Source organism: Eublepharis macularius, chromosome 5 (assembly GCF_028583425.1).
Source record: "Eublepharis macularius isolate TG4126 chromosome 5, MPM_Emac_v1.0, whole genome shotgun sequence".
NCBI lineage: Eukaryota > Metazoa > Chordata > Lepidosauria > Squamata > Eublepharidae > Eublepharis > Eublepharis macularius.
The window spans coordinates 14038734-14060121 of NC_072794.1; the positions used below are offsets into that span (position 1 = coordinate 14038734).

Genomic DNA, 21388 nt, shown 5'->3' on the forward strand with positions numbered 1-21388 from the left:
GTAGCTTCAACATTGGGCTACTGTAATGCACTCTACATAGGTCAAAGTCAACTCAAAGACTCTAGCTGGGACAAAACACTGCAGCTCAGTCATTAGGAGATAGGTAGCACATGTATATTTAGTCCCATTCTGCAGTCACTCCATTGGTTACCCTGTTACCTAGCTCAATTCAAGCTTTCGGCTGTCACATACAAAGCTCTTCATGGCCTTGGTCCCACACATTTACCTGAGTTCCCCTCTGCCTACGCTTCACCACAACAGCTTTGCTCATTTGAACAGGGCCTTCTGCAGGCGCCACCCTACAAATGGGCAAAATCAACAGCTGCTCATACACGTGCATCCTCTGTAGTGGCCCCCGCTTTATGGAATGGCCTGCCTGAAGACGTGAGGAAAGCTACCACTTGCCTCACTTGCCTCAACCTGCAAAACCAAATTATTCAGGAGGGCTTTCATACACAGGTAATAGGGCTGTAATGTAAAGAAACGGTCCCAAAAGATGCTTCAATAAAGGGACAGGGACTGTAGACTGCATTACTGCGCACCAGCTGTTACTGTCGTTTACTACATCATGTCAAACTGCTCATGGTTTCAACATTGTTTTCATGTTTCTGTAATCTATATCCTATTGTATTGTTTAATGAATGTCCCAGTCATTGATGGTATGGACTTGAACTGTGTAATTCTCCTCGAGTCTCCATGAGAAAGCCAAACTATAAATAACATAAATAAACAAACAAACAGGTGGGTAGCTTTTGATGCTCTGAGCTCTCCAGAAGGCCCACCGCCAATCCTTGGCCCATCTCTGCACAGCAGCAGTGCAGCAGCAGAGCTGCTACAGCACAGTGGTTAAGTGGTTCAGCTGTGAATCAGCACTCTACTGGTTCGAATCCTGCTCAGTACTCTCAGCCCCAGCTCCCCAGCTGTATTGTGGGGATAATAATAACACTAACTTGTTCACCACTCCATAAACAATGTCATAGGGTAGATGAATACAAGTTTACAGAGACACAGCATTAGCAAGGATCCAATACAGGGTTGAAGGATTGTTGAAACAAAACAATCAATTCTAGGATTGACGTTAGACAACATGAAGTACAAGCAGTATATACGAGTACATACTCAAAGCAACAGATAATATGTAAAGCGGCATAATAGTGGAGCCCATGGTTCCCAACTCATTGGCAAAACATCTGAGACCCCCTCCCTACAATACCACCCTCCTACCTGAGTAAATAAGCCTTTTTGAATAATTCCATTTTGCCGAAAGCCAAGAGCATGGGAGCTCTCCTGACCTCCTCAGACAGGCCGTTCAATAGGGTAGGGGCCACCACAGAGAAGGCCCGTGTACAGGCTGCAGTTGATCTTGCCCATGTGCAGTGCCTGTTCAGATGAGCAAAGCTGCTGTGGAGGGACATAGGCGGTCCTGTAGGTATGTTGGGCCAAGGCCATGAAGAGCTTTCTATGTAATAACCAGTACCTTGAATTGAGCACGGTAGCTGATAGGTAGCCAATGGAGTGACTGCAGGATGGCGGTGATGTTCATGCTCCTGCTCACTCCTGCTAACAGCTGAGCTGCAGCATTTTGCACCAATTGGAGCCTCCTAGTTAGCTTAGATGGAAGACCAATATATAGGGCGTTACAATAGTCAAGTTTTGATGTGACCATAGCATGGATCCAAGTGGCCAGGTCGGCTGTGTCAAGATAAGAAGCCATCTTCCAGGCTAGAGTGAGATTGCAGAAAGCATTTTTTGCAGCTGCCTTAACTTGTTTTTCCAGTAGTAGCGCTGGATCCAGTATAACCCCATGGCTCTTAACCGACTCTACAAGGGTCAGACGAACTCCATCGAAAGTGGGGAGTACAATGTCTTTCAGGATACCTGAGTTCCCAACAAGCATCACTTCGGTCTTGCCTGGGTTTAATTTCAATTTGTTATTTTTCAGCCATTTCACCACGGCTGTCAGGCAGCGATCTAAGATTTCTACTGCATCCTGTGGGGACCTGGATAGCAAGATATAGAGTTGGGTGTCGTCTTCATATTGATGACACCCAACTCCATAGTTGCAAATGAGTTCTCCTAAAGGTTTTATGTAGAGGTTGAATAACATGGGAGATAGGATTGCGCCCTGTGGAATCCCACAAGATAGTTCCCATTCTGGAGATAGCTGATCTCCGACAGCCACCTTTTGAGTCCCTTACATGAGAAATGATTTAAACCAGTCCAGGGCACATCCTTTGATGCCAACTTCTGTTTCTAGACGCCTCAACAGGATGGCATGGTCTACTGTGTCAAAGGCTGCAGACAGATGCAGGAGGAGCAATAAGGAGGTGTGGCCTTTGTCTATATTCAGACGGAGATCATCCACTAATGCTACTAGTGCTGTCTCTGTCCCATGCCCTGGTCTGAAACCTGGCTGGAAAGGGTCCAGAGCACTAGAGTTATACAAGAAGGGCTGGAGTTGGTCAGCTACTGCCCTCTCAATCACTTTGCCCAGAAAGGGCAGATTAGAGACTGGGCGATAATTGGCCACATCAGTTTTGTCTAGGGATGACTTTTTAATTAGCGGATGAGTAACTGCCTGTTTGAGCGGCTGGGGGAAGATGCCCTGAGTTAGCGATTGATTTCAATAGATCTCAGTGGTTCACTTATCTGATCTTTACTTGATTTTAACAGCCAAGATGGGCAAGGATCAAGTGCACAAGTAGTGGCTTTCATAGCCTGTTAAGGTCTGTCATTGCAATTGGTTCAAAGCAGTCTAAATATAAGCTAGATGATGTATTAAGCATTTCTTCTATCTTGTTGGTATTAAGCATTTCTTCTATCTCGTTTGTATTGCAGCTAGCATCTAGATCAGAGCATATTCGTGCTACTTTATCAGCAAAAAACCTAGCAAAGGCCTCACAGTTAATTGTCTGTTCTTGGGACTGTAAAGGTTCAGATTTAGGGGCTAGAAGGTGTTTAAATACCCTGAACAATTGGGAAGGTCGTGAACTAGCCGACACAATGGTTGCCGAGAAGTAACGTTTCTTTGCTGCTTTCATTTTTGTTTCATAGATCCTCCAGTGCGTTCTGCAGCAAGTTCTATCAGCTTCCGTGCGAGTATCTCGCCAGCATCTTTCTAGACATCTTCCAGCCCTCTTCAGGTCACCCAGCCCCATGGTAAACCATGGTGCTCGCTTCCGTCCCAAGGGCCGGAGGGGTTGACAAGGAGCAATGGTGTCAATAGCTTCAAGGAGCTTTGTGTCCCACACGCCTACAGCAGCTTCTGCGGAGCATGCATCTGGAATTCTAAAATCCCCCAAGGCATTTTGGAATCTGGAAGGGTCTATGAGCCTATGTGGACGGATCACTTTAACTGGACCCCCTATTTTGTGGGCTGTTGGGGCTATGTTCACTTTTGCCTTCAGCAGGCAGACTCACAAACCCAAGTTGGAAGGGGAGCACCTAATCCAGCCATCAGACAGTGGTGGCTGGATCAGGCTCACATCTCCTTGGCGTAGGCAAGACCGTACATGGCTCTGTTTACAGTAACGGCACACCGCTCCAACCACTTCCTCTGTTTGCCACCGTCTGAGAGGGTTCCACCACAACCTTTCCCGCAAGGGCAGGCAAGCCGTAGGTACCAGTGGCAGTGGATGCCTCTGGGTGCCATTATACACGCTCATTCATCAGGGTTGGATTGGGGGAGAGGGGAATTACGCAGCAGCAATCTCAGCTTGGAACGCCCATGCTTGCCTGCTCATAGGTCTCCTTTGGTGTCAGGGCATTGCAACTGATGCTTCATGCCAGTCCTCTGGGCATCTTGCCCAACTCCCACCTACTAAAAAGCAGCCCCCGCAAAACCTCATAGGGCCTAGCAAACTGGAAGGGGCTACACACCGCAGCAGGTTTGGGAAGCAGGGAGTACAGGAGGAGACAGAGAGTACGTCTCTAACCTCCCAAGGGAAGAACAAGGAGCAAGCAGCCCATCTCCAGAGGCTCTTTTCCAGGTGCAATGGGCCTTTTCGGTGGAGACGCTCCAGTAGTGGGATATCTTTCCCAGAAAAGTTTGCCGGACCCTTTTAGACGCCAACCCAAAATGGTTCTTGGTGGCCCATGCTTTTAATTAGCAGCTATTTCTTCTAAAGCAAGGCTGTTTTGCCAAGTCTGTTTTGTTGGTTGTTTGGATCTTCATTGTTAAGCACTATTATCTGGCAATATAATCTTGCTTTGTGAGCCACATGCATAAAAACTGTCCAACAAGCAGGGTGCAACTTATTGAAATAAAATTCAAAACAACATGACCAACAGTGAGAAAGGTCTGTGCGTTACTGGACAAGCAGAAACACCTCTGAGGAACTGGGACTGCAATCACAAGAAGAGCGATAACCCCACGGGGGGCAAATTCCATGTACTGATTTGATCTAAACCTTTTTTTTTAAAGAAAACAAACTTAATGAAGATGGTGAATGCAGAAAAACAACACATTCGCCCACCCTAAACACTGTTTAGTGGCCAATTTGGTGAGTCTCTTTCCCTTTAAGACTCTTCGCTGCCAAAATTCTAGAGGCGTCACCCCAGTTTGGCCAGAAGCAGAATGGGAAACTATGGAACATGAATTCGGATGTTTCTTTTCCCTCCTGCTGTGGCTGCTACTGAAACCTAGAGAAAAGCAGCTAGAAAAACAACATCTCCACACACAAAAAAACCCTCTTACACATCATCAGCTCTTTACCCTCTAGGTTAGCACCGGGGAGATTCCAAATCTGGTATCCCAGGTTTGGCCCTCAGGGATATTACCTGGAAAGCAGGGGGGAGGCCCTCTACTAACCCCCACTGCAGCCTGAACAATTCAATCCAGAAAAGGTTATCAGCCCCCTGGCCTCTTATACCAATGTCATTTTAGACTGACAGTAACATGAGAACCAATGAAGAAAAAAGAGGGTGGAAAAAATCTACTTTTCAACCTGGTCACTTGCCCGGGATTGTTGACTGCTCCAGGCAGGCAACCCCATACAAAGAATTTCTCTCTCTCTCGTTTTTATCACACCTTTCGTCCAAGGAGCTCAGGATGACATAAATCGTCTCCCCACCGTGAGGTGGATTAGGCTGAAAGGATGACTGGCACAGAGCTGCCCAGCCAAGCTTTAGGGGTTAAGCAGAGACTTGAATTCAGATCTCTCCGGTCATTTGCCCAGAATTCAAATCGTTAGAAAGAGGGTGCTGAGAGGCAGCTTTGCAACGCCAACTTCTAAAGACCTTTATCGTCAACCCCAATAAGGGAAACCCATAAAAAGCTAATAACATGCTGAAGACACTTCCTGGAATGTACACAGACACACCCCAGAGACTCCGCTGGGATTCTTCTATTTGCTACCCAGCAGCCACAAAGTGGGGACTCCTGGATTGGAACATGGCAATTTGGGGGCGTGGGCATCTAGCTCCATTGATTCCCAATATTATGAGCGCTTCTAGTTCTTTGCCCAATGCCACAGACTGCTGGAGGAAAGCATTATGACTGCTGAGAATATTGTTCGGGATACCACGGAGGTGGAATCTCAAATATATCAAACACCCCCCCAAAGGACTGCAGGCCATTATGAATGGCATCCCAGATGATGCCGAGGCTACGAAACTTTGTTCTTGCTCAGAAACATTTTGTATGGGGGAGGGGGATGCCTTTGGCCTTCAAGTCAAGGGCCGGCCACAAGTACCCAAATGGCCCTACAAAGGACCACGTGCGAGTATTCAGCTCAGCTAATAACAGTGCCTCCAAGGCAAGAAGTTTGCTCTTCTGTTAGAAGAAAGTGCCCCCTTTAGCTGATGGGAGTGGTAGGATGTCATTTTTGTAAGAACTCTTTCCCACCCCTTCCTTGGTAACTTTGAGTATCGCTCTCTGTGCCAACTGAGCGTAACTGTGCATGCATTTGACCAAAGCAGGCTCTGGTTCGTGAAAGATCTTGTAGCCTGGAAATCTTGCACATGGTGTGGTGGACAATTGCAGGCTGAGGATTCAATGTGGTGCAGCAGTAAAAGTGTTGGGATTAGGACCTGGGAGACCCAGGTTCAAATCTCCACTCTACCAGTCATGCACCCTCAGCCTAAACTACCTCACAGGGGTGTGGTGGGGAGCAAATAAGAGAAGCGTGTAAGCTGCTTTGGGTCCCCACTGGAACCCCATTCATTCACAAATGAAGCAGAATTTTAAAGAACTATAAAGAGCTTTATCTACAATGAATGTATTATTCTTCCAGTGAGATGTAGTGGTTAGACTGTCAGGACTAAGTTCTGGAAGATCCAGGTTCAAATCCCCCCTCTGCCATGGAAACCTTGGGCCAGTCACACGATCTCAGCTTGACCTACCTCACAAGGTTGCTGTGAGGATAAAATGAAAGAGAAGGGAATGTATGCTACTTTGGGTTCCCACTAGGGAGAAAAAAGGGATATAAATGAAGTAAATGCAAATTCTTTAAGGGCCCATAAGGCTCTCTGGGTGCAGCGGACTCACACAGTAACACTCCTCTACAAAATTTCTTACTATACCATGCTGCTCCACAGCCTGCAATTGGGATACCCGTGGCAAAAAGGTCACGGATCCCCAGCCAGCAATTGTGTACCGCACTGTGTGATAGATTTCCAGACTGCATGCCCTTACACCCACAACAGTTACGGGCTACTCCTTGCTGCCTTCTGTGCAGGACTTTAAACAAAAACAAAAAGAGGCTGGCTTGACAATAGTGGAGACATTTCCCGACATTTTCTGCCGATTCTTTGTACAAATTCCAGGAAAAGCGGGGGGTGGGGGTGTATTTATTTATTGCGTAACTGCTTAACACCCAACTAATTCCTTAGCAACAGTGTGTGAATGTGATATTAGATCTCCATGCCTGGGGAAGATATGTACCTAGGAACCTCCCCAAAGCACAAACATACTCCTGAGATTACAACTGCCACAGAGGGGGAATTTAAAAAAAAACAACAGTATCTATATTATTGACTAATAAGACAGGAGAAAAACCAGCACTTCTGTCAGGGGCCAACATTCCTAAATCCTCCATTCCCGGAAACGTGGGGAGGTGAGGGGGGACCCCCAGCACACAGACACCTGGATCCCATCTGGTCCACAGAAAACCATGAAACTTTTCCCATGCCCGCTTGCCGGCCAGTGTTGAGAAGAAGGACTTCCTCAAGCAAGCTTTCACTCTTGGCTGACTTCCTCTCACAGAGACAGCCTTACAGAGCTGTCGTCACTCAGCACCGAGATCTGTCTGCCACTTCAGGCCTGCCCAATGCGGCTGCCGGTGATGCTTCCTTTGGGGGAAGTGAGCCTAGCCTTGCCAAGAGAAAACGGCCTTTCTGGTGGCGGCTCCCCCCTGCCCCGGAACAGCCTTCTTGAGGAGCGGCGCCTCCTCCAGCCAAATTTAGATGACTTCAGACTTCAGCCTTATATCCAGGAGGGGTCCTCTGACGACTAAGATCACGCTGCGCTCATTCCCCAGCGCTGTTTGGATCTGCCTGTCGAGTCTCAGGCCACGAAGCGCCTCTCTTTTGTACTTAAATGGGTGGTTGACCATGTGGAATTCCTGTTTTATTTTATTGTCCCGTTGCACTTATTAAAGTGTAAACCACTTGTTATGAAGAGGACATTCTTATAGTGAAAGCAGGAAGGAAGTACAAAATAATCCCTTCCCATTGCCTGCTGTGCTGGTTTAATCCTTGCAGGGAGGTTTCAACCGAGACGAGAACAACGGCTGCACCAGTAGGCAGGAAAAAAAACAGGCACAAGGTACAAGAATTTACTGAAGTGATTGTGACCCCTACACGCTTCGCTTTAAGGCTTTGTCAGGGGATCGTCTATACAGTGTTTCAAGTATCACCTTGAGCAATGGAATTCCTTAAACTTAACCCCTGTTTTTTTCTTTTCAGCCAAGAGGAAACATCCCCCAAAAGTCGTCTCGTATCTGTAGACTGAGGACAGGCAAAGTATGTTTTACCATCTCATCCTCCTACACACGAGAACAGCGTCTTTAACTTCTCCTCAATTCTGTAGGTGAATTTACTCCATTTATCACACACCCCTGCACAGCGGGGACCCAAAATGGCTATCATTCTCCTCTTCATTTGATGTGCACAACAAACCTGTGAGGTAGGTTAGGTTCAGAGTGCACAATGGGTCCATGGCCCTCCATCAAGCACCCATGGCAGAGTAAGGATTCGAACTTGGGTCTCCCCGATCCTACTCTAACAGTCTAACTGCTACACCACACTGGCTTTAGGTGAAGCTATGTATCTGGGATCATTGTACTCCTGTTGCTGTTGGTCTGTACAGTTTTCCATCCTTGCCAGCCAGTAGGGTGGACGGAATCATGGAAGTACATAGAACTTTGCATTTGATACACAGTAAGTAAGTAAGGGCCCCGTGGTGCAGAGTGGTAAGCAGCAGTACTGCAGCCCAAGCTCTGCTCACAACCTGAGTTCGATCCTGGCGGAAGCCGGGTTCAGGTAGCCTGCTCAAGCTTGACTCAGCCTTCCATCCTTCCGAGGTCGGTAAAATGAGTGCCCAGTTTCCTGGGGGGTAAAGTGTAGATGACTGGGGAAGGCAATGGCAAACCACCCTGCAAAAACTCTGCCAAGAAAACGTCGTGATGTGACATCCCCCCATGGGTCAGTAATGACTCGGTGCCTGCACAGGGAACTACCTTTACCTTTACCTTTAAGTTGTATTTGATATTCCAGAGAGGGAGTCAATACAGTATAGTAGTTAGCATCAGGGCTCATTTCGAGGGGGAAAGCGCAGGAACGCAGTTCCGGCAGTTCCCCAAAGAGGTCAAGTCAGGTGGCCCCACCCACCTGACTCTTTGCCATTTCGGGCCCGTTTCAGCCTGGATTGGGGCCGAAACGGCTCAGATCGGGCCTCTGACAGATGGTGGATCACTCTCCCGCTCAGCAGTGGCCCGATCCTGACCATTTTGGGCCCCTTTTCGGCCATTTTCAGCCCCTTTTTGCCATTTTGGGCCCAATTTCGGCCCTGAATGGCCAGGATTGGATCCAAAACAGCCAGGATAGGCGATGTCAGGGGGTGTGGCATATGCAAATCAGTTATGCCAATGACACACTTCCGGCGATGGCAAGGGGTGTGGCATATGCTAATGAGTTACGCTAACGAGTTCCTCCAGCTCTTTTTCTACAAAATGGCCCCTGGTTAGCATGTGGAAATAAGATCTGAGAGACTCCACGTTCAAAACCTCACTTAGCCATGAAGCTCGCTGGTGGTTTGGGGGAGGCTCGCTCAGCATCACCATCTTCAGAGCAGTGGCAATCCCGAGGAAAAAATGGCAACGGGAGTTCCTGTAGGAAACCTTGAAACTGGAGGACAGGCAAGATGAAAGTGTGCTTGAACACAGGGCTGCCATTTGTAGCAGAAGCCCTGGGTCGGAATGGATGCAGGCTGAAGATGAGACACTTCTCCTCTCTGCCCTTTGGTTGTTCCTTCTCTTGAGGATGTGCAAGACCCATCACCGGTGAAAGCATTTCCTCCAGTTCAAGCCACAAAACGTCCATGCAGGCTCCCCTCCCGTCAACGTCCGGAAGTCACCCAACAAATCTGATGCCAGAAGTAAGTGGCTGGAAGCCAGACCTCCGGAGGCATGTGAATACGATGATGTTCTCAAGTGCCCTGCGGGTCCCCAAAACGAATTCCCAAACAACGAGGAGACAGATGGCTCAGAAACGAAGCACCCCTCGGGAGAAAAAAGCTCCAGCGAAGTTCATGCAGACCGCAGAGGAGGAGGAAGAGGCAAAGAACAATGTGCAGCCATCTGCTCTAGCTGCTCCCCCTCACAAGCCTCCTTGCCACACGTGGAAGGAACAGATGCCTCAGCAAAAAGATAACTGGGGAGCTTGAATCAGAGGCAAGTGGAGCCGTTAGCAGAAGCGGGATCCGCTCCAATTAGCCACCGAGAGAGAGAATAGAACCTGCAGGGCCAGAGGCAACACACCCTGAAATATTAAGAGGCTGGGAAGGTTGCAGCTTTTGGGTGCCACTTGAGAAAACGATGGGATTTGGGGAGGGGAAAGGGGAATAGGGAATCTGGCCTTAAGGACACTGCTAAGGAAACAGAGTGTACGTATTTTTAATGACAATGAAATTTTACTAGTAATCTGGTTGGCTGCCAGCAAAGTGGGCAACGCAGACCTTGGAACAGATGTGGCAGAGCTCTTCTTAAGGAGACTCAGTCCTTAAATGGAACCTTCATGTACAGAGCAAAGAATCCAGTAGCACCTTTAAGACTGACTAACTTTACTGTAGCATAAGCTTTTGAGCTTATGCTACAATAAAGTTAAGTCTTAAAGGTGCTACTGGACTCTTTACTATTTTGCAACGACAGACGACAGACGATAGATCCTTTGGATCTATGTTCATGGACAGAGACAGTGGATCCTCAAGGTCCAGGCCAAATTGAAAGCCTGTTGCCTTCCTGCTGTCATTAGTAGAAACAAAGAAGATGGATTAGATGGATCTTTGGCCTGATGGAGCAGACCTGCTTCTTAGCTTTGATCGGTAACCGGCGACTGCATATTAGAGCCAGCAATGGAACGTCTATGTACGGGCCAATGTATGGAGACCAGATTCCAGGTGGCCACCCCAGCCCCCACCACCTGGGGAGGTTTTGTGCTCTCTGACGGGCCTAGAAATGGGATACTGGCCAGTAAGGTCCAAAGAGACAGTTCTTGTGAACTCTCAAGGTTACTCTTAGCCATGAACTCACTTTTGGTCTCCAGTGCCCCCTCCCCGGACTTTAATATGGGACCGATACTGGCCCACCTGACAGGAGGGGGTGCCCAAGATTTGAATTTTCATGGCTCTTCACTTTAAACAAAGTCACATTTCTCATCTTAGACCTTCACAATGAACATGCTATATCAACCTATTATTGCTGACAGATTGCCAAAGCCGTGCAACTGAATTCACGGCCAGCGCAAGACTTGAACCTGCTCACGACACCGCGCACCACACCACACACCACCCATCCTGTAAACAGACAAACCAGTGCCAAGGGGAGGCCTACAAAAGTCTGTACGACTTTAAAAACGTTTAACTGTGGGCCAGAACACGCCTTACACATTGTTATTACTGTGTTGCTCCAGAGGGTGGTAAAAGAAGGCTATGCACAAGCAAAAGAATCCCTCTGGTAAGCGAAATGCAATTTACGTGATACGGGAGATGGACCGCCTTTGTTACACCCCAAGGCTTAAACAGCTGGCGGTGTGGGGTGTTGAGAAAAATGTTATAGGGTGTTAATGTGGAGGGGGCTGAGTGAGAAGAGAGGATTTTCTTCAAGTCACAAGTGGTGGGGGAAGAGAAGAAGGGAAAAATTACTGTCTCCTCCCTTTCCAAATCCCTCTCAAAAGATTCTAATTAAATTAACAGGCACGGGTTCCTCTGCACTCTTCACCCCACCCCCAGAAGTGGTTACTGAACTCAACGTACTCAAAATGCCACCAGTGGACTGCCCCAACACTGAGAACAGATTCAAAGGCCTAACCCTGACTTCAGCTCTTTGTTTCCAAAAGGGTTCAAAGCAACGTGAAGGTCAAACCTCCTGACCAACCGTCACCCCAAACTTGTGGGAGAACGGCTTTCTCCGCAGCTTGAGTACTTCGTATGTGCTCAGAAACACTTCTGCATCCGTCTTTCCGAAGTCAGGCTGGTGAACTGAGTTCCACGGGAAGCTCAAATTCCACTTGCAAAACATCCCCCATTTCCTCGGCAATTATCTGCCTTGCAAACAACAGTTCCTTGTATCTCAGCACCGCCATCACACCAATGAGGCGAAGCGTCTAATTAAAACCTCGCCCTCCCTGCCGTCACAAGTCCCAGCTCAGCCAGCTGCAATTTCGAGTTGGCTACCTTCCCCCAAAATGCAACCTACGTACTCTCCAAATTAAAACCTCCCTAGGATGAGGCCAGATAACGAGAGAGAGAGAGAGAGAGAGAGAGAGAGAGAGAGAGAGGGCACAAGCCAGGATCAACCTGCGGAGCTAAATTAAGCTGACAGTTTGAAGACTCAGTTGGAACTAGTCCTGAGGTCCAGAGAAGGCAGTAAAGACAGTGGCCAAAGAGAGAGCGAGGGGTTAAAGCCCTGGCCCAGATCAATATGCAGAAGCGCACAAAGCCACACAGCAGATTTGCACTTACACCTGGAACACATTTACGTGTAAGGATCAAGGGTGTTAGTTACTGAAGGGAGGGAAAGAGGTGGTCCTCCCCTCTCAGCCACCCCAATCTTGTTTCAGGCTATATATTCCTAACCTAGAAATAGCTGTACCTCCAGTCAATTCACCAGGGCTTGATTGGTGCCAAGTGAATGAGCTCAGAAGGAACCCCTGGCTCGCTTGACCAGTCCCTCCTCTCCTAGCAACTAATTCCAGTGCTTGTGGACATTTCCTCCTAGCAAACCTGAATGCAAACCAAGAAGGCAAACCATGGTTTGCTCTCATCCTGGTTTGTCAAGGTGAGCGCATGCTGAGTGTGTGCTGTGAGTACAGAAGCAACTCGGGAGCTTGTGGTACGAACGGAGAGGCAGGGCCAGCGTAGGTCAGCTTAGGCTCATTTGCATAATAGGTTTGCATTGCACTGGAAGGGAGTCTGGTCTTTCCTCAAAAGCGGGTGCCCCCAAATAATCTAGAAACCACAAATACTTGGAGGGAAACAACATTAAAAACCCACAAAGGAAAGAGAAATATGCACGCACAAGTACACATTGCCTTATAAAGCAAAGATGGTTTTGTGTATCCATATGACACTGTCATCCTTTGAGCATACCTCTCCACTTGCTGGTCAGAAGCTCTGGCTACTGTTATAAGCAGCTCCATGACTGTACATGGACGCAAAGAGCAAGGGGCAGGGGAGAAGAGGGTGCTTGTTAGCTGGGAACATTTTTCACAGCCATAATGGCACCATACACATCTTTTGAATCCTGTCAAATTATGCATGCGCATCTCCAACTGCATTTCTGTCATCTCTGGAATTATGAACTAGAAATATGGTGGGGTGAGGAATCGGAGCATTATCACCCTACATGGTGATGAAGAGAAGTATCTGAAACTCATCTGAAGAAGATTTTATTTCCAAGCTCAGCTGGGAAACAGAAGGCCAGCTCTTCAATGCACCAATTCACACATTCAAGCTACTCACTTTCAAATTGCAATATTGTTTTGGGAAGAAAAGCCTCCCAGGTTATTGCAGACCAGCATGGGCAGTCACTAAAGCATCCGACTTGGAAGGGAGAGCCCTGGATTCAAATTCTTGCTCGTCCCCAATACTTACTGGGTGACTTTTTCCTCACAGGGTCGTCGTAAAAGTCAACGGCAATATCCTATCCTAAACCCCTCAGAGGAAAGGCAAGGTTAAAAAGAATGAATGCACCTTGCACTGCTCCTGACATGAGCAAACTTCACGTGGGCAGGTTTGTGGCTAAGAGTGTGGATCTCCAGTTTACATCTCATCTTGTCATGGATCCCCTAGGTAGCCTTCAGCAAGCCACATGCCCCAGTGGCAATATGAGCATAATTGTACAGCTCTACCTCGCAGGGGCTTTGAAAAGATTCTTCGTACTGTCTGCAATTTGTTTTTTGAACCTTCTAAAGCACTACGTGTGTATCAAATGATAATGATAATATCACTTTCACAACGCAAAGGCAGCCTTGAGACTGTAAAACGAGTACTTTTGGAACGCCAACGCTCACATCATCATTTCGATATATAAAGTCATCCCATCGTATCCTATCCACCTTTCATTTTCCCGTTGGCTCAAAAGCGGCAAAAGGATGTCGGGTTTCAAAGTGCTGGAAGCAGGAAGGAAGGGCCCGTGTGAGTCTTCTGGAAAGGGGAGAGGTCAAGATGACAGGCCACCAGGCAGGGCCACTGCTGCAAAATTTATCCTTAATCCAACACAGACAGGCATGCTGCACAGCTAGACCAAGCACTATCCCCAGAGTGCAAAAAACCACACACCACTTTTGCGCACGTCCTTAGATCACAAAGAAGCAATCAGCCTTCTCCAAAAGTAACAGGATTCAGTTTCATAATGGACAGAAAACTTACATTTCTTTTTAAAGACTAGAGTCACAGGGGCAGACTATGTGGGATGCTTGAGGTGTCCCTGGAAATCCAGATGTGTGATTTGGCTCTTAAATAAAGTTGGGGGGGGGATATTAATTCGTACTAGGGAACAGGGTGGGGTTAAACATGCCATTTTGCAATTGAAAATCCCCCAGTCCCAGACTGCTCCCCCCACCCCAAGTTGCATGGATTTCCTCCCTCCCACTCAGAACTGAAAGTAATCAGGAGGGTATTTTTGATGGGGGAAAAGATAGGATGGGAAGGATGACAGTAAGCCCTGCTTTCTCCAGCGTTGTGGCCCCAATCCAGACCCTTCATCACCGCCACTGCTTCTGAGACACAAACTGCCCAACTGAAAATTCCAGCCACAGAACCCCAGTGCTGAGTCTAGCCCAGAGCTAACTATGTTTAAAAACAAACATCCCGAAGAGGCCGGGGCAGAGGGGAGAATACATTTTAGAAGTCTGCAGAATTTAAACAAGGCACAACTTTTAAAAAACTGACACAACAGTTCAGCCTAACAAACAACTCTCCCCAAAGTTACTGCAAGCAACTCATCTGCCCCTACCTTGGAAATTTTCAGTGTAAAACTTAAAATAAGCAGTTTATGGGGTTCCTCTGTTAAGCCAACCCACCGTGCTCAATAAAGCAACAAAGACCGACTCAAAGCTTTCCTGCCCAGTTGCCTGCAGGTGAGCAACCAAATGGTTAACTGTTAACAAGGTGCTAGCCGAGCAGCCGCCTGTGGTCTCAGCAAAGGCTCGGGGTGATAAGTATCGAAACTCAAATTCTGGAAGCTGTTGCACATTCAAAGGGAAGGGAGGTGATCTACAATTATGGAGACGACAAGCTGAGAGTCACTGTCCCACATCCAATGTATGCAAGGCTTCTACATCAACATACTGCTGGCATCCTGAGGTGCTGCAGTGGTGTGCCACCCAAACTCACAAAACTGCCCTGCTAGAAAAGCTGTGCATGATCTTATCCATTTTATTAGGATCTGGGGTGCAACCAAAGTGGACTTAATCCTGAAGCAACGCTTTTTTAAAATCTAGCTGCGGCAGTTTCAGTACAAACTTCTCCGAACTTCTCAGAAATGTGAGCAGTTAAAACTTTGCTGAGAACTACACTGACAGAAGATGGCTGACTTTCAGGAGAGACATCTAAGGAACTGGAGCAAAGGCTGTTCGAATAAAGCACCCCATGAAAGGCAAAAAATATATATCCTTGTTCCTCACCTGGCTGGCTTTGTAGAACTGTTTCTTTAACCCAGCCACGGACATGCTGGCTCTTTTCCAGGTACTGAAACAGGCTCACGCGGACAGGGAGACCCAGTCGAGGCTACGAGAGAAACGGATAAAACAGTCCAGAATTTGGATCCAGAGGTGTCTAAACCAAGGAAGAGAGCAACTTTGAGACCTCGGCTCAGGGAGCAGGGGAAAACGAAGACCAGCTCATGAGCTAAGAGGCCAGGCAGGCAGAAGCAGCAGTCCCAGAGGGACAGGGACCCAGAGGCACAGAATCAAAGCACAACTCCAGAGAGGGTTACAAAGGGGTATCCCAAAATGATGCCGTTTGGAGAGAGGCCCTAAGTAAGAAGGTCAGAGAAGCCAGTCCACAGTCCCCTGCCACCCGCACAGTGAAAGGGACAGATGCACCCACAGCCACTTTGCCCAAATGGCATACAAGTGAAGAGAGTCAGACAAGGCAGAATGAAAAGACACAGACCTGAGAAAGCAGGACAGCCTCCAAAGAAAATGACAACTCTACAACCTCTCAACGACAAATATCTAGTCCCTGCACAGGCAAGCCTATGAGAACCCAAAAAGCCTCTAGACCACCCCCATGAAAAACTACTACCAACAAGCCCCCTCCCAAGGGTCACTCTTACAGCACCCCCAATAAAAGAGACAGCCCAAATCGCACTAATCAAATTCGCACTCCCCAAATTGGATTACCCTTACAAGACAACAGACTAGCATGCCAAATTCACACAAGGATGGAGGCATTCCTCCCCACCCCACCCTACTGAAAGGAAAGGGGGCCCTGTGGACTAGGCAGACCTACCCCCAAGGAGCTGCAAGCCAACCCAGGCCTGACCAGCCGCCCAAGGCACAGTGGAGAGTCCAAAGAGACTAGCCCTCAGTGAGGAGGAGGCCGGAGGAACAGCAAAAAAAAAATCCCTGAGGGAAGGAAGGCTCAGCAGGCTGGGAGGACGAGCGACAGGCCGGTATTGGGGAGGACCAGAAAGGGAGGGAGGGAGGAAGGAACGACAGACGGACAGACTCGCTGACAGATTGACTGGAGCGGATGGACACACAAAGTAGTCCCGGATCGAGGGAACAGAGAAAAGGCAGGACGGACCAACAGAAAAAGGGGGAGACGGACAAACACACAGGGAAGCGCAGGCTGAGCTCAATCCCGCTCTCGCTCCCTCAGGATGCTGCACGGTTACCCGGTCACTTCCGCCCTCCTGGCGCGCAGACGCAGTAGTGCCCGCTCCCGGCGGAGGGATATTCACACGCGGCGTCTTCTTCGCTCGCTCGCTCTCTCTCCGGAAACCAGACTGAAAAACTAGACCCGGGCTCCAGGCTTCCGCTCATAGACATGGGAAAGATAGAGGGACGAAGGACGCTCATTTCAGAGCCGCCGATGCAGGCCTAGCCAGAGCGCCCCCCTGTGTTGCATTCATGCATAACACAAGGCACACGCGTACGAAAAGTCTTTTACTGTGCCTATCTATATATTTGACATGTAATTTATTTTTATTTAAAAGTATCTATAGTCCACCCACTCTGAAATAGTAAATATCATATTATATATCATGGATGAAGTGAAGAAGATGGGCTATAAATGAAGCTGACGTATACAAAAATACACAAACACATATATACTTCATTTATAACCCATCTTTTTCATTTAAACTCCAGACAAACGATGAAGTAAGAAAAACAGTGCAATCCAGCAGCAAAAATCTGGGGAAGGGGTAAAAGCTGGAACAGGCTGGAAAGGGCCAGAACGGGCATCAAAGAAAAAGTGTCACCGCAAAAAAACAGTGGGGTGTGTTAAAGACACCAGAGAACAATATTTTAGAAATGAAAATGTGGAAATATCATGCTTTTTTAAACTCTTCCCCTCTCAAAATGCTCCTGGAACACTACAGAACAGACCGGAATGGGCACTAAAGGAATGCTAGTACCATAAAAAACAGTGGAAAGCATTAAGGACACCCAAGAACAGTATTTTAGAAATGAAAACATGGAAATATCAAGCTTTAATTAACCCTTTCCCTGACAAAATGTTCCCGGAACACCATGGAACAGGCACTAAAGAAATGCTGGTACCAAGGGTTGCCAGTCCCCCACTGGGGGGGGATCCCCTGGTCCCACCCTCCACCCCCCACCCCCACTTACCTGGTCAACGGGAAGGGAACATGCCTCCCAGGGTGCACTCCTGGGCCATGTGGCACACTCTGCACGCTGCAGCAGCCCAACCAGGCCCAAATGAGCCCAAATCAGGGCCAGATTGGTCTGAATCGTGCCTGAACTTGCCCGGATCAGGCTGCTGCTGAGTGCAGCAGCACTCCAATGCTCTGCAGTGGCCCGATCCGGGCTGAATCAGCCTGGATTGGGCCATTGCGAAGCGTGGGGTTGCTCTTAGGGTGGCTTCTTGCAAAACGCAGGAACGCTCCCAGGTAAGTGCCGGGCCTCCCACCTGGGGGGTAGGGGTTCTGGGAGTTTGCCACCTTGCCCACCAATCTGCCAGTGTTCGGCAGGAGGTGGCAGGAGGTGGCAAACTCCCGGAGGTTGCTCACCACCGGCAGGCAAGTTAGGAATGTGCACTGTGCATCTTCCAACAGGTGTGGCAACATCACTTCTGGAAATAATGTTGTTGCGCCAGCCACAGGAGCATTCTTGTGCTTCATTTAGGACCGATTTGAGCCCCAGAGGCCAAATCAGCCCTGCATGGAGCACAGGAGCGCTCCTGTGACTGGCGGAACGACATCGCATCTGGTGGTGATGTCATTGTGCAGGTGCCAGAGCGCATACAAAGAGGACCTTGCCGCCGCCACAAAGTAAGTGCCAGGTCCCCCCCCCTCCCAGCAGGATGGTATAGGGACCTGGCAGCCCTACTTGTCCCTTTAATAGAAGAAATGGGCAGTTGAAGCTTTTCATAGTATGGAATGGCCAGGAGCCCCTTAAGGACAAGATACATGTTTATACAAATATCGGGTGTACCTTCTTCACAGAAAAGTCTTGGACTAAACATGAGGGTTACAGTCCATCCAATGTACCTATCAACTCTTCCACTTGCTCAGACACTGCACAAAAACGGTCTGAAATAAGAGGTTACTAAGTTCCATAAAAACGTAGGGATGAACTATAGGTGAGTTCTGGAAAGTATAGTTTTGCCAGATTTTCAGGAGGGGAGAACAATGGAGAATAGGATTGGAACATCAGGCAGCAGGGTTTTCTGCAGTGGCTCGGGGATGAAAGTACACCCAGACCATGTTTTCAGTTCCCCCCCACCCAATTGCCTAGAGGTAGCCTGGGGCTGAAAACATAGCTTCAAGCCAATAGGGCTCACCTGGCTGGAGGCTCCAACTAACAATCAAAAAGAGGTGTCCTCTTCATATATATAATCAACCAAACAAAGGAAGCTGTTTTAAGCATTGTGTCAGTCCCTGGCAGTTAGGTCCCTCAAGCTCTCTACAGTTAACATACAGGTGTTCCAGTTGAAGCAACTTTATTGAGATCCATACAGTTCAGGGTGTTCATACAAAGGTGACAATTGGCAGAAGTGACAATTCAAACAAAGGCATTACTAATTATAGGGAAACTTTCTGTCCTTCGGGTCCGTTGACATTCTGGCATGAAAACCCAAAGAAGTTACACGGGAACTGATTAGTTTAGACTAGACAGAGTACAAAGTGAAATTATCCCAGTCTCAGCTACTGTGCTCAGTTCAAGGTATTGGTTATCACATACAAAGCTCTTCACGGTCTTGGCCCAGCATACCCTCAGGACCTCCTCCCTCTCTATGTTCCTCCAAGGCAGCTTTGCTCATCTGAACAGGGTCTCCTGCAGGTGCCACCCTGCACATGGGTGAAATCAACAGCAGCCCGCACATGGGCTTTCTCTGTGGTGGCCCTACCCTGTGGAACAGCCTGCCTGAGGAGGTCAGGAGAGTCCCCGCTCTCCTGGCTTTCCACAAACAATGCAAAACTGAATTATTCAAAAAGGCTTTTGCATTGTAGGGAGGGGCTTTCAGATCCTTAACACTAATGAGTTACGGATAGGGCTGCCATTCCCCCACCTGAGGTGGGGGATCCCCTGCTCCCACCTCCTCTCCCCAACCTCACTTACCTGGCCAGCAGAGGGGCATACCCCCCCAGGGGAACCACCCAGACGGCGCAGCACCCCCCGGCTTTCAGATGCTTCACTAATGAGTTAAGGATAGGGCTGCCATTCCCCCGCCTGGGGCGAGGGATCCTCTGCTCCCATCTCCTCTCCCCGACCCCATTTACCTGGCCAGCAGGGGGGTGCACCCCCTGGGGCACACACACCCCCCGCGGCACAGCGTGCCCCTGGGTGATGCAACGCACTCCCATGCCCCACAACATGCCCATTTGGGGCCAAATTGGGCCTGCGGGGGGCAGGGATTCAGCCCTTTGTTGAGTGCGGGAGTGCATGCTGGGCCGCCCTTTGACCTGTGTGATTATGTCACTTTCTGGAAGTGATGTCATCATGCTTGCCAGGAGTGTGTGTGTGTGCGCACGCGTGCATTGTGGGCATGCATAAGGAGACACAACGAGGACTGCAGAGGGTGAGTGCCAGGCTCCCAATCCCCCGTTGGGGGACTCAAGGGATCTGGCAACCCTAGTTAAGAACCATAGACTTCACCACTATGTTGCCTTACGTACTATCTGTTGTCTTATGTGAAGTCTATAGCCTTATACTCTGCTGAGGCCCCTCCCCTCTCCAAACACCACCCACTCCATGCTCCACCCCCCAAATCTCCAGGAATTTCCCAACCCAGAGCTTGCAACTCTAGGGGGTGTTAAAACTTCTCGGTGGAGAAACGCAAGCAGCTGCAGGAGGAGCGGCCAGCACTGCTGGGAGAGAGAACTTTCCTGGTTACTGGTGCTATGTGGAATGATCTCTCAGAGAGAAAAAAAGGGTTGTTTAATCAATAATGGACATTCTCCTTCACCTTATTTGTTGAGGTGAGGTTTGGGGGAGCACGTGCCCCTTGGTGTCTTTTTATTCTATTGACTTAAGCCAGGATCTCGACCCTAACTAACAAAGTAACCATTTTGCATGGCCCATTTTGAGGGGAAGGTGGTGGGTATGGGGTTGGGAAGCGGCAGAGCCCGGGTGGCTGGGAAGATACGTGCCTCCGTACAGGAATGTTGCAGATATCTTCTAGCTACCCCTTGTCACATCCGATTGCAAGATGGTATAAGTTTTCCTGTCATTTTGTAAAAGGTGAGGCGGCTTTCTGTGAAGCATGCAGCTTCTCTGCCCACAGGATGTCTTTTCTAGGGAAAAGTTGAGGTTTGGTAGGTGGTAATCTCTCTCTCCTTTGCTAAGAACCGGCTCTTTGGACTGAGCCAGTGTTTGTAAATTTCTTTTGGAATTTTTTTTCATACCCTTTCACAGACCTCCTCAAAGCAGCTCACAATTTTCAAGCAAATGCAATGAAATCATAGAAATGAGTAACAAAACAATTATCAGTGTTTAAAACGATATAAAAATGCCTTCCAGCTACATAACAGGTGAGCCATGTTGGCAACTGTTGAATTGCTTTAATATTTGATTGATAAATAAAGAGGACTGTTATGAACCTTTCTTTCTCTTGGGTAGATTTTGCCTTTAATCTTTCCCTAACGCCCTCTGGGTAGATTGCTGCCATAAGGAATATTATATTTCAAGATATTTTATTTAAGTTTTCCCTTTTTTTAATGTGCCCAAGCGTCAGGTTCCTTTGTGATTCTATGTGGTTCTTCGGTGGTCCTTTGTGGTTCTATCTCATTCCTGAGGATACGAATGGGATGTAGCAATGACAGATACTCTGGGATATAACAAAAACAAAGTAAATTTTTATTTTTTGCAAGAAGCGTATCGGTTTCATAAGAGTAGTTCTCAATTCATAAAGTTACTTCACTTAAACCCATTCACACAGATCTCTTCTAAGGCTTCACACACAGTTTGCCTGCTTTTCCCTGACTGAATGTCCTTTCACAAACATACTCAGATCAAGTTTCCGTACAGGTTATATTTC

The 21388-nt window shown here is 48.2% G+C and overlaps 1 protein-coding gene across 8 annotated transcripts in view; it reads right to left on the reverse strand.

The window, feature by feature from the left end:
* SH3GL1 (SH3 domain containing GRB2 like 1, endophilin A2) overlaps positions 1-16591 on the reverse strand; it is an 80984-nt gene extending 64393 nt beyond the window's left edge. For 4 of the 8 annotated variants that reach the window (XM_054979316.1, XM_054979315.1, XM_054979314.1 and 1 more), the window contains exons 1-2: positions 16172-16545; positions 15343-15445 (exon numbers count right to left, since the gene is read on the reverse strand). In XM_054979316.1, the coding sequence (XP_054835291.1) occupies positions 15343-15387 (45 nt within the window). In that variant the 5' untranslated portion in view covers positions 15388-15445; positions 16172-16545. The other 4 variants (XM_054979313.1, XM_054979311.1, XM_054979312.1 and 1 more) reach the window with 4 other exon arrangements.
* Positions 16592-21388: the final 4797 nt, after the last annotated feature.